The sequence below is a fragment of the Cyprinodon tularosa genome, unplaced genomic scaffold (assembly GCF_016077235.1).
Source record: "Cyprinodon tularosa strain WSP-4 unplaced genomic scaffold, ASM1607723v1 ctg1617, whole genome shotgun sequence".
NCBI lineage: Eukaryota > Metazoa > Chordata > Actinopteri > Cyprinodontiformes > Cyprinodontidae > Cyprinodon > Cyprinodon tularosa.
In genome coordinates, this window is record NW_024038457.1 from 1,241 (window position 1) to 16,472 (window position 15,232).

Here is a 15,232-nt window from a genome sequence, read left to right on the forward strand (position 1 = left end):
ACACATACGCACCCACACAGCCACCCACACACCCACCTACCATCACCCACACACACGCACCCACACACTCAACCACCCACCCACACCCGCCCACACACTCACCTACCCACCCACACCCACCCACACACACCCACACCCACTTAAACACACCCACCCACACACACACCCACACACCCACCCACACACACCAACACCCACTCACACTGACACCTACCCACACACAACCACCCACACACACCAACACCCACCCACTCACCCACCTACCAACACCCACACACAACCACACACACACCCAAACACTTAACCACCCACACACACAACCACCCACACATCCACACCCACCCACACACACACACACACCCACGCAAACACACCCACACACAACCACACACACACCCAATCACTTAACCACCCACACACACAACCACCCACACATCCACACCCACCCACACACACACACACACCCACGCAAACACACCCACACACAACCACACACACACCCAAACACTTAACCACCCACACACACAACCACCCACACATCCACACCCACCCACACACACACACACACCCACGCAAACACACCCACACACCCACACACACACACCCACACAGCCACCCACACACACCAACACCCACTCACACACCCACTCACACACAACCACCCACACACAACCACACACACACCCAAACACTTAACCACCCACACCCACCCACCCACACACTCACACACACCCACACACACCCACGCAAACACACCCACACACCCACACACACACACACACACACACCCACACAGCCACCCACACACACCAACACCCACTCACACACAACCACGCAAACACACCCACACACCCACACACACACACACCCACACACCCACACAGCCACCCACACACACCAACACCCACACACACACCAACACCCACACACACACAACCACCCACACACAACCACACACACACCCAAACACTTAACCACCCACACACACAACCACCCACACATCCACACCCACCCACACACTCACCCACCCACACCCACACACACAGCCACCCACACACACACCCACACACACAACCACCCACACACACACACACCCACACCCACCCATACACTCACCCACCCCCACACACACCCACCCACACATACCCTCACAAACCCACCCACACACACAGCCAACCACACACATACAAACACACACCCATACACTCACCCACCCACACCCACCAACACACACACAAACATTCAACCACCCACACCCACCCACTCACCCACCTACCAACACCCACACACACGCACCCACACACACACCCAAACACTTAACCACCCACACCCACCCACCCACACACACCCACCCACACACACCCACACACTCACCCACCCACACACACACCCACCCACAAACTCACCCACTCACACCCACCCACAAACTCACCCACCCACACACACACCCAAACACTTAACCACCCACACACTCATACACACATACACCCACCCACACACACACAAATCAATTAATTAATCAATTAATCGCACAAAAAATGCTAATCACTTCATTAATTAAAAAAGTGCAATAATTTTCGTGCTTGCTTGTGTTTTCATCTCCGTCACTGAGACGGTATAGCTTAAAGGTCGCTATTATATCTATGGAGTGATCATTATCTTGAACTGATAAATGAAAAATACAAATAAAAAAAGCACACACGCAAAAAAAATTTCCAGATAAATTTTGCATTTTTATTTTTTTTTCTTTAAAAAAAACTATTTTCTTACAGTATTTACCTGACATTTGTGGTTACAACTTTTTCTAGTTTTAGGAGTAAATGTCTGCTCTTTTATTTTTAAGTGAAAATGAGGACTGTGGGGAAGAAAACAATCACAATCCTGCCTCTTATTAATACAGGTTAGCAACTACAAGAGTGGAGTAAAGATGTGGTGGACCAAGCATCGTGTATTTTTTTCTAAAGAAGCTGCAGTTTGCTGCTCTTTTATTCCCGCCTTATGTAAAGTTTTTGTAGCCAAAGGTTATTATGAACGGTGGCACCGAAACAGGGGGGGTAATCATCGCTTCTGTATGGGTTGCATGCATGCATGCGCACGGGCATTTATGTCACGTACTGTTGCGTCGGTGACGTCAAGTGTGTTGCACAGGGAAAAATATGATTTATGGTTTTCTTTCATTTAAATGTTAGTTTTATGCTTTGCATGTTTGGAGAGGAAGATATGATTTGTTTTTCTTTGTATTTTCTTCTTGAGCTTTGCATGTTTTGATGTTTCTTTTTTATATGATTGTTTTCCTTTATTTTAGACTTTTGAGTTTTTCCTGCATGTTGGGTTGTTTTGGTTTGTTTTTCCCTTGTGACAATCCATGCGCACTGGACTGAAGTAGTTGTCTGAGGAGGCGGAGTGCATTAATTGCGCTGGATAATTGCTGCGCTCAGGTGTGAGCAAGGGCTGATTAAAGCCGACATAAAAGGAGTCTGAAGGAAAGGAGAACGGAATCTGCAGGTGACAGAGACGGACGCGCTGCCGGGGGGAGAGGCAGGCGGGTGCACAGATGGCCCAGTAAGGAGTATTAGGGCAGAGGAGGAACCTCGCCTGTAAGTAGCGCTCCCCCTGACTTAAAGCATAAACAGGAATATATCTTCCGACGGGGTTTTGGCGCGTGGATGCTGGCGTTTGAATTTTAGGTTTTATCAGGAGAAGAAAAGGACTGTTTTATTATGCCACTTTTGCTGTGGCTTTTTGTATAAATAAAACACTTGAACTTGAGTGCTTCACGGTTTGGGTCTTTGAGTTGTTTGCTCCCCCTTGTGTCAACGACTGAGTGTGGGGCCATACTGGCCACAAGTGCTACTTTTTTTTTTTTTTTACCTCTTCTGGCGAGCGGCGATCAGTCAAGTTAGTAAAACAAACACTTGAATAAGTGTTTTTACGCTGGAATAAAATATTGTTCACAAGTCAGAAATCACGAGTCTCAGTCGAGTCTGAAGTCCTTCAAATGCAAGTCCAAGTCGAGTCTAAAGTCATTAAATATGCGACTTAATGGCGACTCGAGTACGAGTCACAAACTCAAGTCCCCATCTCTGGTATATATATATATATAAAAATATATATATGTGTGTGTGTGTGTATGTATATATTTATTTATATATATTTGGTGTAGAAAAATTCTGAATTTATTTATTTGTTCAATAAACCTTGTTATTCTTAAGCTGGTTTAATGTTTTGAAAACCTTATTTGTGCACTTTTTCTAGTTTTAGTCTTTATATTATTTTAGATGTTGATCTATTAAGAAAATTTGCCCCTAAAGTATTTTGTTTTTAGTCTTATAGTTTCTGTATTAAGGCTGGTAATATGTTTTTAAAAGCAGTTTAGTGTAGACCTATGATATAGACCAAAAACAACAGAGATGTTCCTGTTCCTCCCTCAAAAACTGAAACTTCATGAAAAACCGGTTCTTGCTCTGAGACAAAGCAGGGAGTGACCGCATGTCTCTGGACTGAAACCAGATACTGGAAGCTGAGTTCTGTGACAGCAAGGTGGCAGGTTGTAGCGCAGCCTAGGACCAGTAACAGGACAAGACATACAATTCAATTCAAAAATAGTTTTTAATCCTATCTCTGCCTGGATCCCTCAAACAGCAATCCTTGGATGTCTTCTAGTGAGTTTTTGTTTCTTTTTTCAGTTCCTAACATAGTCCTTTTGTCCATCATAATAGCAATGTTGGAGTACAACAGTCAACAAGGACATGTTCGTTATTTGCCAGATTGTTCTGTTACAGATCAGCTAACCTAATATTTTATCCAGACATGATGTTGTGCTTAAAGGGCATATTGAAAGCTGTGGAGTTGATAGACTGAACTGAGGATGTAGGTAGATATACTGGTGGTAGGCAATGGACTAATCAGGTAGCATGCTTGAGAAGGCAGATTAACAAGCCGGGGACAGCCTAAACAGATGATTGGTCAAACTGATATGGTTTTGTTAAGTCTTCTGACCCACATACAAAGTGAAAACTTCCGGGGGGGAAAGAAATCAGATACATGAGGTTATTGAAGAGGAGGGAATAATGCTATGTTCAAACCCTAATGCTCTTTAGGCAGAAGAAGCAGCCGTTTTTCATGCAAAATCTATGGTTGACATGCATCAAGGCACATCAAAAACTCCTGCAGGAGCAGCAGCTGAAGCTGCTCTTTTTTAACTGCTCTTCTGTTCCTTTTGTAAACTGTCTCTTTGAACAGCTGTTTGTGAACAATAGTCAGTGTGGCCACTATTAAAATGAACACAGCGTAATCAGGAGTAGTTTGTTGGTGGCACAGGCAGCCTGCATGAATATAAAATATGAGGCAAACATGGTGTTTCAGTTTTTTTGTTTTTTTTTTTACATTTCTTTGAATAAAACATTTAGATATGTTCATTTGTCAGCTTATATATAAAAGGAAAATCAAAAGCATCAAAACCAGTCAGATAACCTTAAAAACATGTTAAACTGTTGTCAACTTGAAAAAAACCCCAACTATTTTAGCTGAGGTCCTTGATGGTCTTATGCTCAAAAGACAAGCATTTCTCTAGATTGTTGACAAGGCTTTGTAAGAACTTGCCTTGATTGAAAGACTTAAGCTTTGCAGTTTTTTTTTGTGCTGTAGACTGATACTCCCAGCCTTTTTTGCTTCTAAGGCCTCACCATATTTTTCACCTGGACTCTCTTTGAATGACAGGATCACTCTGATTGAGTATTTCAGCAGATGCTCTCTTCTAACCAGAGTTATAGAACGAGACTGAAGCTCCTGTCACAGGAGACATACTAGTTCATACAGAGTGTCATACATGAGCCCAAGCTTGCAAATAAATTCCGGACTTTGAACATGGTCTAGAAAACCTCTGTACATTTGTCTCTCTTTGGTTGACCTCGCCTTCGGCAAGCATTTTTAAAGTGCTGCACAGGTATTCATTGGGATGTCCAAACAGTGCAAACTGAAACTAACTAGACACCCAGCTTACATTCAAAATTCAGCCAATGCGATGAAGTTGCGATCTTACTTCAGCTGCGGCATTTATGTTCACTTTCTTTTTTGTTTGACATACTATACAGAGAATATAGCTTCTGGATAAAGATTTTGAAGTGATTGGCAGAGTTTACCTCATCAGTTGCACCTGATACAGCAAGATACAGTGTAAAACAAAAAGCTTTGGGAATCTTGAGGTCAGCCTGGTTGCTACTTCTGACTTTTTTCCTAACATTAAACTGGCTTCATCAGATACAAATTTTACCAGTTTTTCTGAATCCACTCTTCTGTAATGCAAGCATTAGTCAAACAGGTGAACAATCAGATCTCTGATATCAGATGGAGCTTGGCCAATTCCCAGTTCAACAAGTTCAAGGAATATTAACTCAAGTCTTTCCTCTTTAATTAATGCTTTAATAGAAACTTTCTTGACAGCATTGTGACTTGAAGATCCATTGTCAATTAGGACAGCTAAATTACTTGGTGATGCTACTTAAATTTTGCTCAGAGACGTCCCTCTCCCCAGCCACTTGGGCCAGCTCCACTCGGGGAATCCCAAGGCGCTCCCAGGCCTGCCAAGAAACATAGTCCCTCCAGCGTGTCCTGGGTCTCCCCCTGGGCCTCCTCCCAGTGGGACGTGCCTGGAACACCTCACCAGGGAGACATCCGGGAGGCATCCTAATCTGTGTTGAGCCCATTGGAAGGGGGACCCATATGTCCTCTTTGGGCTGTGCACAGCCGGGCTCCATGGGTAAAAGCCTGGCCACCAAGCGCTCACCAGTGTGCCCAAACTCCAGGCCTGGCTCCACAGTGGGGCCCCGGTCTCCCGCATCTGGGCGAGGAATGAGGTGATGATGTAGCAGAAGCTCTGTCCACACTTTCCAACAGGCAGCTCTTGAAGAGACTCAAATCAGTCCAATGCAACAAAAATAAAGGGAGATTTTGCAGGGCTTTAATCTGTTTGACAATTTACTGCAGTTCAGCTGAAGGTAACAGTAGTAGCTGATATCATCTCTGCAGCAGTGGGTCCTCGTGGCAGGCAATCGGCCCAGACTCAGAGGTAGCAGCAAAAAAGTATGGTAAACCAAAGGCAAAAAATCGTACTGATCATACTCCTGCATACTCTGAATGGTACACAGGAGGCACACTTCATTTGCCAGCATACAAAGATGCTTTGAAGGACAGTGGTGTCAAAAGGCTCAGAATATAGGACCCAGAATTCATGCAAGACAGTCAGTGATATATTCAAAAAGGCGTTTATTGATTTAGGGTACGGCTGCTCGTCTGCTGCACCGGTCTTACTAGAAACTCTGCACGAGTAGACGCTCTGGTCACAGAATTCAAAACTCAGACAAATAATAATAATGAGCATAAAAGCCACCGACCTAGAAAAGTCGGTGGCTCTTCTGTGTCCAGAAGAAGGAGCATAGACCAGGAGAGCGGAACTCCGTTGCTTTTTACAGAACCGGAGATCCAGTAGAGAAGAGCAGCAACTTCCTTCAGCAGCCAGTGCACATATAGGAACCGAAAGATCCAGGAGGGCAATCCAATCCTCAGACAGAAGACAGATACAAGGTTGGCAGCAGGTAGAATCCAGGTAACAGTTAGAAAAAATACATAGAAAAGGCAAACAGAGCAAACAGGGGCAGTCAAAAAGTTAGAAATCAAAGGGCACAAACACATCAGGAACTGGCAAAACTTAACACAGGGAAAGCTAGAGTTAGTCTCACTTAGAAGCTAGAATAATCTGCAAACAAAGGCTGGGCTCCAAAGGCTTAAATAACAGCTGGAATAGGTGGATATGATAAGAGATAATGAGTGTCGGGCAGAGCAAAACAGGAGAAAACAATAAGAAGAAAACATAGGTGCCAAGGTAACAAATGGTTTACATGAAGAAGCCTTGTGCTCCATTCCACACCCAAGAGTTTAACCCATCAGGTTGGAAAACACAGAAGGGGATAACGGATGGATTTAATACATCTTAGAAATGAAAAAAATAGATGAACTGTGTCCTTTCTATCACAGATTAATCTGGTGAGGAATGAAGATGTTTTGCAGCCTCATGTGCTGGCATGTAAAGACTGGTTCTTGCTGTACCTATATGGGGTTTATTGGTGCATGTGATGACACCTGGCTGTAGGGCGAGCTCCACTACTTACAATGGAAACATAGAGCTAATAACAATGAACACTAGAAAGTGGTCTTTACGCAGGAAAAACAGTTGGAAGGTGTTATTATATTATTATTTTCACAGCGTTGTCTGACTTTTACAGGAGCTGAAATTATGGCAGAGGACATCTTGAACACTTTGGATGAATTAAGTGAGGAGGAGTTTGAAAGATTTAAGTGGTTCCTGCAGCAGCCTGAGAATCTTCCTGCGCTGCCAACACTCAAGAAGAAGGATCTTGAAAAAGCAAAAAGATTAGAGGTTGTAGACTTGATGATAAAGACCTACGCCCTTCTACCATGCCTGGAGTTGACCTTGCAGGTTCTAAAGAAGATTTACAGGAATGACCTGCAGCCAGCATTATTTCAAGCCAAAAAAACAGAACTGAGAAAAAGAGAGGATGAAGTTCAGAAGATGATCCAGAACAGACGAGTGAAGATTCAGGAGATCAAAGAGTCGGTGAAGATCAGTAAAGATGCTGCAGACAGAGAGAAAGCAGAAGGTGTTGAGGTCTTCACTGCTCTGAAGGAGTCTGCTGAGAGAGGCCTGAAGGAGCTCATCAAGGAGATCGAAGACAAACAGAAAACTGCAGAGAAACAGGCTGAAGACTTCATCAAAGATCTGGAACAGGAAATCTCTGAGCTGATGAAGAGGAGCTCTGAGGTGAAGCAGCTCTCCCAGTCTGAAGACCACCTCCACCTCCTCCAAAGCTTCTCCTCCCTGAAAGCTGCTCCACCCACCAAGAACTGGACAGAGGTCAGAGTTCATCCACCATCATATGAGGGGACTGTGGAGAGAGCTGTGGCTCAGCTGGAGGAGAAGGTCAGAGAGAAGTTTGAAAAGATGAAAAAGATGATGATGAAGGCTGAGATGAAGAGGGTCCAGCAGTCTGCAGTGGATGTGACTCTGGATCCTGATACAGCTCATCCTAGACTCATCATGTCTGCTGATGGAAAACAGGTAAACTACAGTGATCTGAGGAAGGATATTCCAGACAATCCACAGAGATTTTCGAGTGCTTCTATTCTAGGATGTCAGAGTTTCTCTTCAGGCACATTTTACTTTGAGGTTCAGGTTAAAGGGAAGACTGAGTGGATTTTAGGAGTGGCCAGAGAGTCCATCAGCAGGAAGGGAAAGATCACTCTGAGCCCTGAGGATGGTTACTGGACTGTTGTTTTAATGAATGGAAATGAGTACAGAGCTTATGCTGGTCCTTCAGTCCGTCTGCATCTCCATCCTGGTCCTCAGAAGGTGGGGGTGTTTGTGGATTATGAGGAGGGTCTGGTCTCCTTCTATGATGTAGATGCTGCAGCTCTGATCTACTCCTTTGCTGGCTACTGCTTCACTCAGAAACTCTACCCATTCTTTTGTCCTCATCTTAACGATAGAGGTAAAAACTCTGCTCCTCTGATCATTTGTCCTGTTAATCAAGCGGATTATTGATCTACAGAATCTAATTGAAGAAAGGATATGTTAGTAAACAACCCCCAATCTGAGTAAGCCTAAAACTGAAGCCCTGCAAGTGGAGAAGTGAGCTTGGAAAAATTATTAGCAGGAAGTCAACAGCTCAGTTCCATCTAATATCTTCTGGGGTTTTAGATGGGGCTTGACGTTTTTTCTGTTCTTGGGGATGTTCTAGTTTTGCTTTGCCTTGATAAATTCAGTCAAGGCAGTTTCAACCATAATAGAAATGTAATTACCTTTGGTCTTCACCCACAGACACATAATCCACAAAGGATTAAACAGTTTGAAACTTAAAAAGCAACAGAAGGGGAAAAAAAAAAAATAAAAAAGCACAGAATTTATGATTTATACCAGGAAAGGGGTATCCTTTATCTCAGAGAATATTCTTGCAATCACAGTAGAGCACCGACCCTTCAAAATCAAGTCAAACCTCATGTTGTCATGAATTACTTTTTTAAGGAAAAATTTAAAGTAATGAAAAAATTGTAGTAGTCCACTTAATAAAGCTGCTACACACAGATCAGACTGACACAGAAATAACCAGTCTACCCAGACTAAAATTTCCTCAAAGCAGGTATCCCTGCTTACAGGTGCACAAGCCCAGTGACCTGAATCATGTGGTGTAGTATTTACAATTCCCCGAAAGTGCAAAACAAACTTTTATAGGTTTTAATTGCCTTTTACCTATGATATGTGTTGATTATTATTAATTAATTGTTTTTAATTTATTGTATGTGGTTTATTTAAATATATGGTATATGCCCACAACATATTTATTTTGTAATTATTGAGACAGGGGCAGGTCATTGCAAGATTCTTTCTTATTCCTGTTCCCTTTTCACCCGTGTTTATTAAATGTTGTCACAGAATGTGTATGGGAATTACTGATTCACCTGTTAAACTGAGTGAATAAATAATTGATTAATTGATTCATTTTTGACTGAGACTTCATCATTCACATTGTCTACCATAGAGACAGAAATATAATAATACTATGTGATACTCGCAAAAACTTGGTTTTGACCCAGCATGTCTTCCAAAAAACACACAAATGAACATACACTGCCTGGCCAAAAAAAAAAAGTCACCACCTGGATTAAACTAAGCAAATAGGTACGAGCCTCCTATTGGATAATTACTGCATGGGCGATTATCTTTCAGCTGGCAACAAGTTATTTAACCCAAACTGGTGCAAATACTTGCTTCTCATTTCCTAAACAACCATGCATCAAGCAGAGAAAACATCTAAAGAGATGCAGAAACTACTAAAATTGGGTTAAGAACTGTCCAACGCATTATTAAAAACTGGAAGGATAGTGGGGACCCATCATCTTCAAGGAACAAATGGAAATAAATCCTGAATGATGGTGATCGGCGATCACTTAAACGTGTGGTGAGATCAAATGGAAGAAAAACAACAGTAGAACTCAGGGTTATGTTTAATACTGAAAGTAGGAGCATTTCCAAACGCACAATGCGAAGGGAACTCAATGGATTGGGACTGAACAGCTGTGTAGCCGTAAGAAAACCACTAATCAGTGAAAAAAAGGCTTCAATTTGCAGGGAGCATAAAGATTGGACTGTGGAGCAATGGAAGAAGGTCATGTGGTCTGATGAGTCCAGATTGTTCCAGAGTGATGGGCCAATCAGGGTAAGAAGAGAGGCATGTGAAGTGATGCCCCCACCATGCCTAGTGCCTACTGTACAAGCCTGTGGGGGCGGGGTTATGATCTGGGGTTGCAGCAGTTGCTCAGGTCTAGGTTCAGCAACAGGATGTGCTCAAAGAATGAGGTCAACTGACTACCTGAATATACCGAATGACCAGGTTATTCCATCAATGGACTTTTTCTTCCCTGATGGCACAGGCATATTCCAAGATGACAATGCCAGGATTCATCGGGCTCAAATTGTTAAAGACTGGTTCAGGGAGCATGACTCATCATTTTCACACATGGATTGGCCACCACAGAGTCCAGACCTCAACCCCATTGAGAATCTTTGGGATGTGCTAGAGAGGGCTTTGCGCAGCGGTCAGACTCTACCATCATCAATGCAAGATCTTGGTGAAAAATTAATGCAACACTGGATGGAAATAAATCTTTTGACATTGCAGAAGCTTATCGAAACAATGCCACAGCGAATGCGTGCCGTAATCAAAGCTAAAGGCGGTTCAACAAAGTATTAGAGTGAATGACCTTTTTTTTGGTGGCAACTTTTTTTTGGCCAGGCAGTGTGTTTTGAACTTGATCTGGTTATCCGAAAATTGCTCATAGTTTTACACAATAATCCCCTCTCAAAAGAGATAACAGATAAAGTATTTGCCAATGTCCTTTCTGTTCTGACCGGACAAAGATTGTTGGACAGAGGCCAGAGACTGACATCTTCTTCGTCTGCGGCGTGGACTCAAATCTATGCATAGCACAACCACAGGGAAAGACATTTTTGAGGAGGTTTGCAAATGTGTAACTGAAATAAACCTGCCGTGGAATAAACTTGTGGCATTAACCACTGATGGTGCTCCAGCGATGAGTGGTAAAAAGAATGGACTGGTGGGCAGGATTCGCAAAAAGATGCGAGAAGAGAACTGTGCAGGTGAACTGTTTATCACTGCATCTTACATCAGGAATTCCTGTGTGGTAAAGGGCTAAAGATGAAGGATGTTATGACCACAGTTTCATGGTTTTGGTTATGTTGTGTTTTACTTTGCTCCTTGTTTTCTAGTTTTATTGGTTTAATTCCTATTTTGTTGTAATTTCTAGATTTGTTAGTTCTCATGTTTTTCTGTTGCCCTCTTGTGTGTGTTCCTTTCCCCTTGGTTCCCTCGTTGTCTCCTCTCACACCTGCTCCTTGTCAGCTCGTTAGCCCTCCCTTTGTCTCTGTCAACTATATATGCTCTCCCTCTGCTCTCACTCTTGGTTGGTTCCTTGTTTTTGCTGGTCCTGTCATCACTGTTGTCATCTCACCTCGTCTCTCCCTGGCTCCTTGTACGTGTTTTCCCTTGATGTCTCCATGGTTCTGGTCTGTTACATTTTAGTTGGATTTTTGGACTGCCTTTGTTAACCATTTTCATCTTTAAAACTACAAGTATTCACCTCAGCCTCTCTGCCTCTGCATTTGGGTCCCCCAAACCTCACAGTAACACAAGCTGTTAACTTCATTAGAGCCAAAGGTCTCAATCACTGACAGTTTAAGTCTTTTCTGGAAGAGTATGGTTCAGAATGCACAGATGTGCCGTATCTCACAGAGGTGAAATGGCTGAGCCGCGGAAAAGTGCTCAACAGATTTTTCGAATTGCGTGAAGAAATATGTCAGTTTCTGGAAAGCAAAGGGAATGACACAGCAGAGCTCCGGGAGCAAATGTTTCTGTGTGAGCTTGCCTTTCTGTGTGACATCTCAAGCCAACTCGATGCGCTGAACCTGCAGCTGCAAGGGCGGGGACGCATCATCACAGATATGTATGCGTCATGGACAGCTTTTAAAAATTAGATGTGCCTGTGGGAGAATCAGATGCTGCAAGTAAACTTTGGCCATTTCCCCTTCTGCCAAACCATAAAAATGCAGATCTCTACCGCTGTGTGCGCACAGTTTGCTGAAAAACTCATTGTGCTCTGCGCTGAGCCAGCGATTTGGCGACTTTGATGTCCAGAGACTTAGATTTTAACTGCTCAGTAATCCCTTTGCAGCTGATGTGAAAAAAGCACCAACCAACCTCCAAATGGACCTGATTGAACTCCAGTGTGATGAAACGCTGAAGTCAAAGTTTGATGCTGTTGGGGCCGCACAGTTTCCACAGTTCATCCCTTCAGCTCTGTTCAGCTCTGCACCGAAGTTGCTCAATTGCTCTCCATGTTTGGTAGAACTTATCAATGTGAGCAACTTTTCTCCTCAATGAAGATGACGAAAACGTCTCACAGGAGATGTCTGACTGATGAACACTGTTGTTCAATAATGAAGGTTTCCTCAGCTCATACCCTGAGCCCTGACATTGATGAACTGGCATCCAAGAAAAGATGCCAGGTATCTGGCTTGCCCGCATCAGAGTAGATCAGTGTGTCACAAAATGAGCAATAAATAAGTTTTCTATGCACCTTTCCTTGTTACTCCAAGGCCTGAATGGTTTATTTACAGTTATGTTATTTTATTAGCAAATTTATTAGCCTGTGTGCAAAGCTAATTTTTACATTTATCTAAAAAAGGAGCCATTACATTTTTTATTTAAATATTATTTAATATTCCATTGATATGCTTTATTATTTTTAGCAACTCAATTTTGCATGCCTGCACTTTTAAGTTATATAAGCCTTGCTTGTTCAGTATTTATTTTTCAAATTAAAACTTGTTTGGGTCATATTAAAAGATTCATTTGTTCAACTTTGGCCCGCGGCTTTGTTCAATTTAAAATTTTGACCCACTGTGTATTTGAGTTTGACACCCCTGATTTACATTCATGCCATTGTTTTTCTCAGGCTTTCAGCTCCAAATATCTCTCCTCTTTTCAAAGAAGGAATTTTATATCTTAGAGATCTTTGTGGATTTCCTAAGCGCAGAGTGGAATTTAATTTAGATTCCATCCATCCAGTTTCCATCACGCTTATCCCTGCTGGGGTCATGAGGGGTGCTGATGCCTATCTCCAGCTCTTAATGGGCGAGAGGCGGGGTACACCCTGGACAGGTCGCCAGTCATATAGCGCCAATTCAAAAGACATCATTTTACAGCACTTTAAAGAGACAATTCAACCAGAACCAGTCAGATTGACTAAAAATGTCTCTATTTGAAGAAAACCAATTAAATCATGGGCTTTTCAGAATTCCCTCCTCCTGGATGATCATTTGGGGACCACAGACCATCACTTTCATTGTGCCGTTTACTGTACAGCATTGCATCACACAGACAATGCATACAGGAACTGTGGAGAGCAAAGACTCCCTTTGAACAGGAAGAAACTTCCAGCAGAATCAGGCTCATGGAGATAGAAGCAGACATAGAAAAGGAACATAAAGCACTGATTTATAAATACCTTCTATGTTAGAAAAGGTAATGTAAGAAATATGGATCTGTTCCATCAGCTGTCTGAGGTCTAGATTTCATTGTAGGAACACTTCAGCTGTGAGGAAAAGATTCTAGAGCCCCATTCTGAATGAGACTGATGCTGATCTAAAGTTTCTCCCATTTCCAGTCATACCAGCAGATGTAATCCTCTCACAGGGCTGCTTACCTGTCGCCCTGTAGAAGGCAGCCTTGTGTCCGCATAGCTGTTTGGTCTGGATGATGATGGATTGTTTGAAGTCTAAGTTGACAGGTGTCCTCTATTCAGGTAGCGTTTTTCCATTGGGTGGAGTTAATATAGATGAAGAGTGGAGGACAGGTTAGTGACCCCAAGATCATTTCATTCCACAAAGGAAGAATAATGAAAGAGCACAGTGGGATTTTTCTGGAGTTGGTTTTAGATTCAGACTCATTTGGAGACATGGAGAGCAATTGAGGAAACAGATGAACGCTGAGACTTCAACTCAACAGCTGGACAAAAATAAGGTTCTTCAGACGAAGCTAAGAAGCAAATAAGAACTTTTTGTAATGATCCAGTCAGAAGACCCAAAGTTTCAGCCAGAACACAGAATAAGGATTTAAACAGTTTATTAAAAACTCAGGACATCAGGAGCACATCCACCGTGGGTGGGATTTCTAAGGAGGGAGATTTAGGTTAATGGCTTGAAGGAGTTCAAATAATGAAAAGCATGAAACCAACAAAACCACTAACCTTAAAAGAGTCCTCTCTTCAGCAGCATGAATAGAGCAGATTTCTCCTTAAAACTGTTGTTGGGTGGCCAACAGTTGGGTGGCTTGGAGCACAGAGGCAGGAATTAGGTCCAGGAAGCCAGACTCAGGCTTTAGTGAACAGGGAGCTTGGCAGGAGGCAGAAGTCAAGAGGCAGAAACAGGGTCGTTGTCCAGAGGGCAGAGAAATCCAAAAAGGGCTAGGCAAAAAGGGAAAATCCGTGAAGCAAAGACTTGGTCAGGTAACTTTAAGTGCTGGATACTGCTTGCTAGTTGGTTTGCAATTATCTGGCCCTGTCTGCCTGCCACAGGCTGTCTTATAACTGCTTGAACACAGGTGAGAGACATTCTGCTGATTGCACTGCAGTGCAGCAGGCAGCAGCTGGAGATGATTGCTCACAGGGAGAGCAGAGCAGGCAGACAGGCCAGAATCATAACACTTTTCTATTTTTGTTAGAATTTGTATTCCCAAGCCTTTAGGAATAAAACTCCATTAAGGATCCAAAGAGTCATCCCTGTGGGACACCAGAATTGACACCAAGCGTTCAGCAAATCCATCCAGGAGGCTCATCAGCAATTAATCAGTTAGTGAACACAGTTTGATCTTAAATAAAACTCCCCTCAGCAGCAGGAACTTCTCTGTTTTCTGCACCACATTATTGGGATTTTTGATTAAAAACACATTCAAACCTGAGATTTTTGATAAAAACATCCTTTCAGAGGGGATCATGAGAATCTGACGTGTTACTCTGAACATTAAGAGGCTGGAAAAGAGTTTTATCTGATTCCCCAAACCTAAAAGGAATCTTAGGAACGTAA

The 15,232-nt window shown here is 42.9% G+C and overlaps 1 protein-coding gene across 1 annotated transcript; it reads left to right on the forward strand.

Moving 5' to 3' along the window:
• Positions 1–3,540: 3,540 nt before the first annotated feature.
• LOC119780534 (E3 ubiquitin-protein ligase TRIM21-like) lies at positions 3,541–8,696 on the forward strand. Its single transcript, XM_038280607.1, has 2 exons — positions 3,541–3,662; positions 7,281–8,696. The coding sequence occupies exons 1-2, from the start codon at positions 3,653–3,655 to the stop codon at positions 8,615–8,617; spliced, it is 1,347 nt and encodes a 448-aa protein (XP_038136535.1). The 5' UTR covers positions 3,541–3,652; the 3' UTR covers positions 8,618–8,696.
• Positions 8,697–15,232: the final 6,536 nt, after the last annotated feature.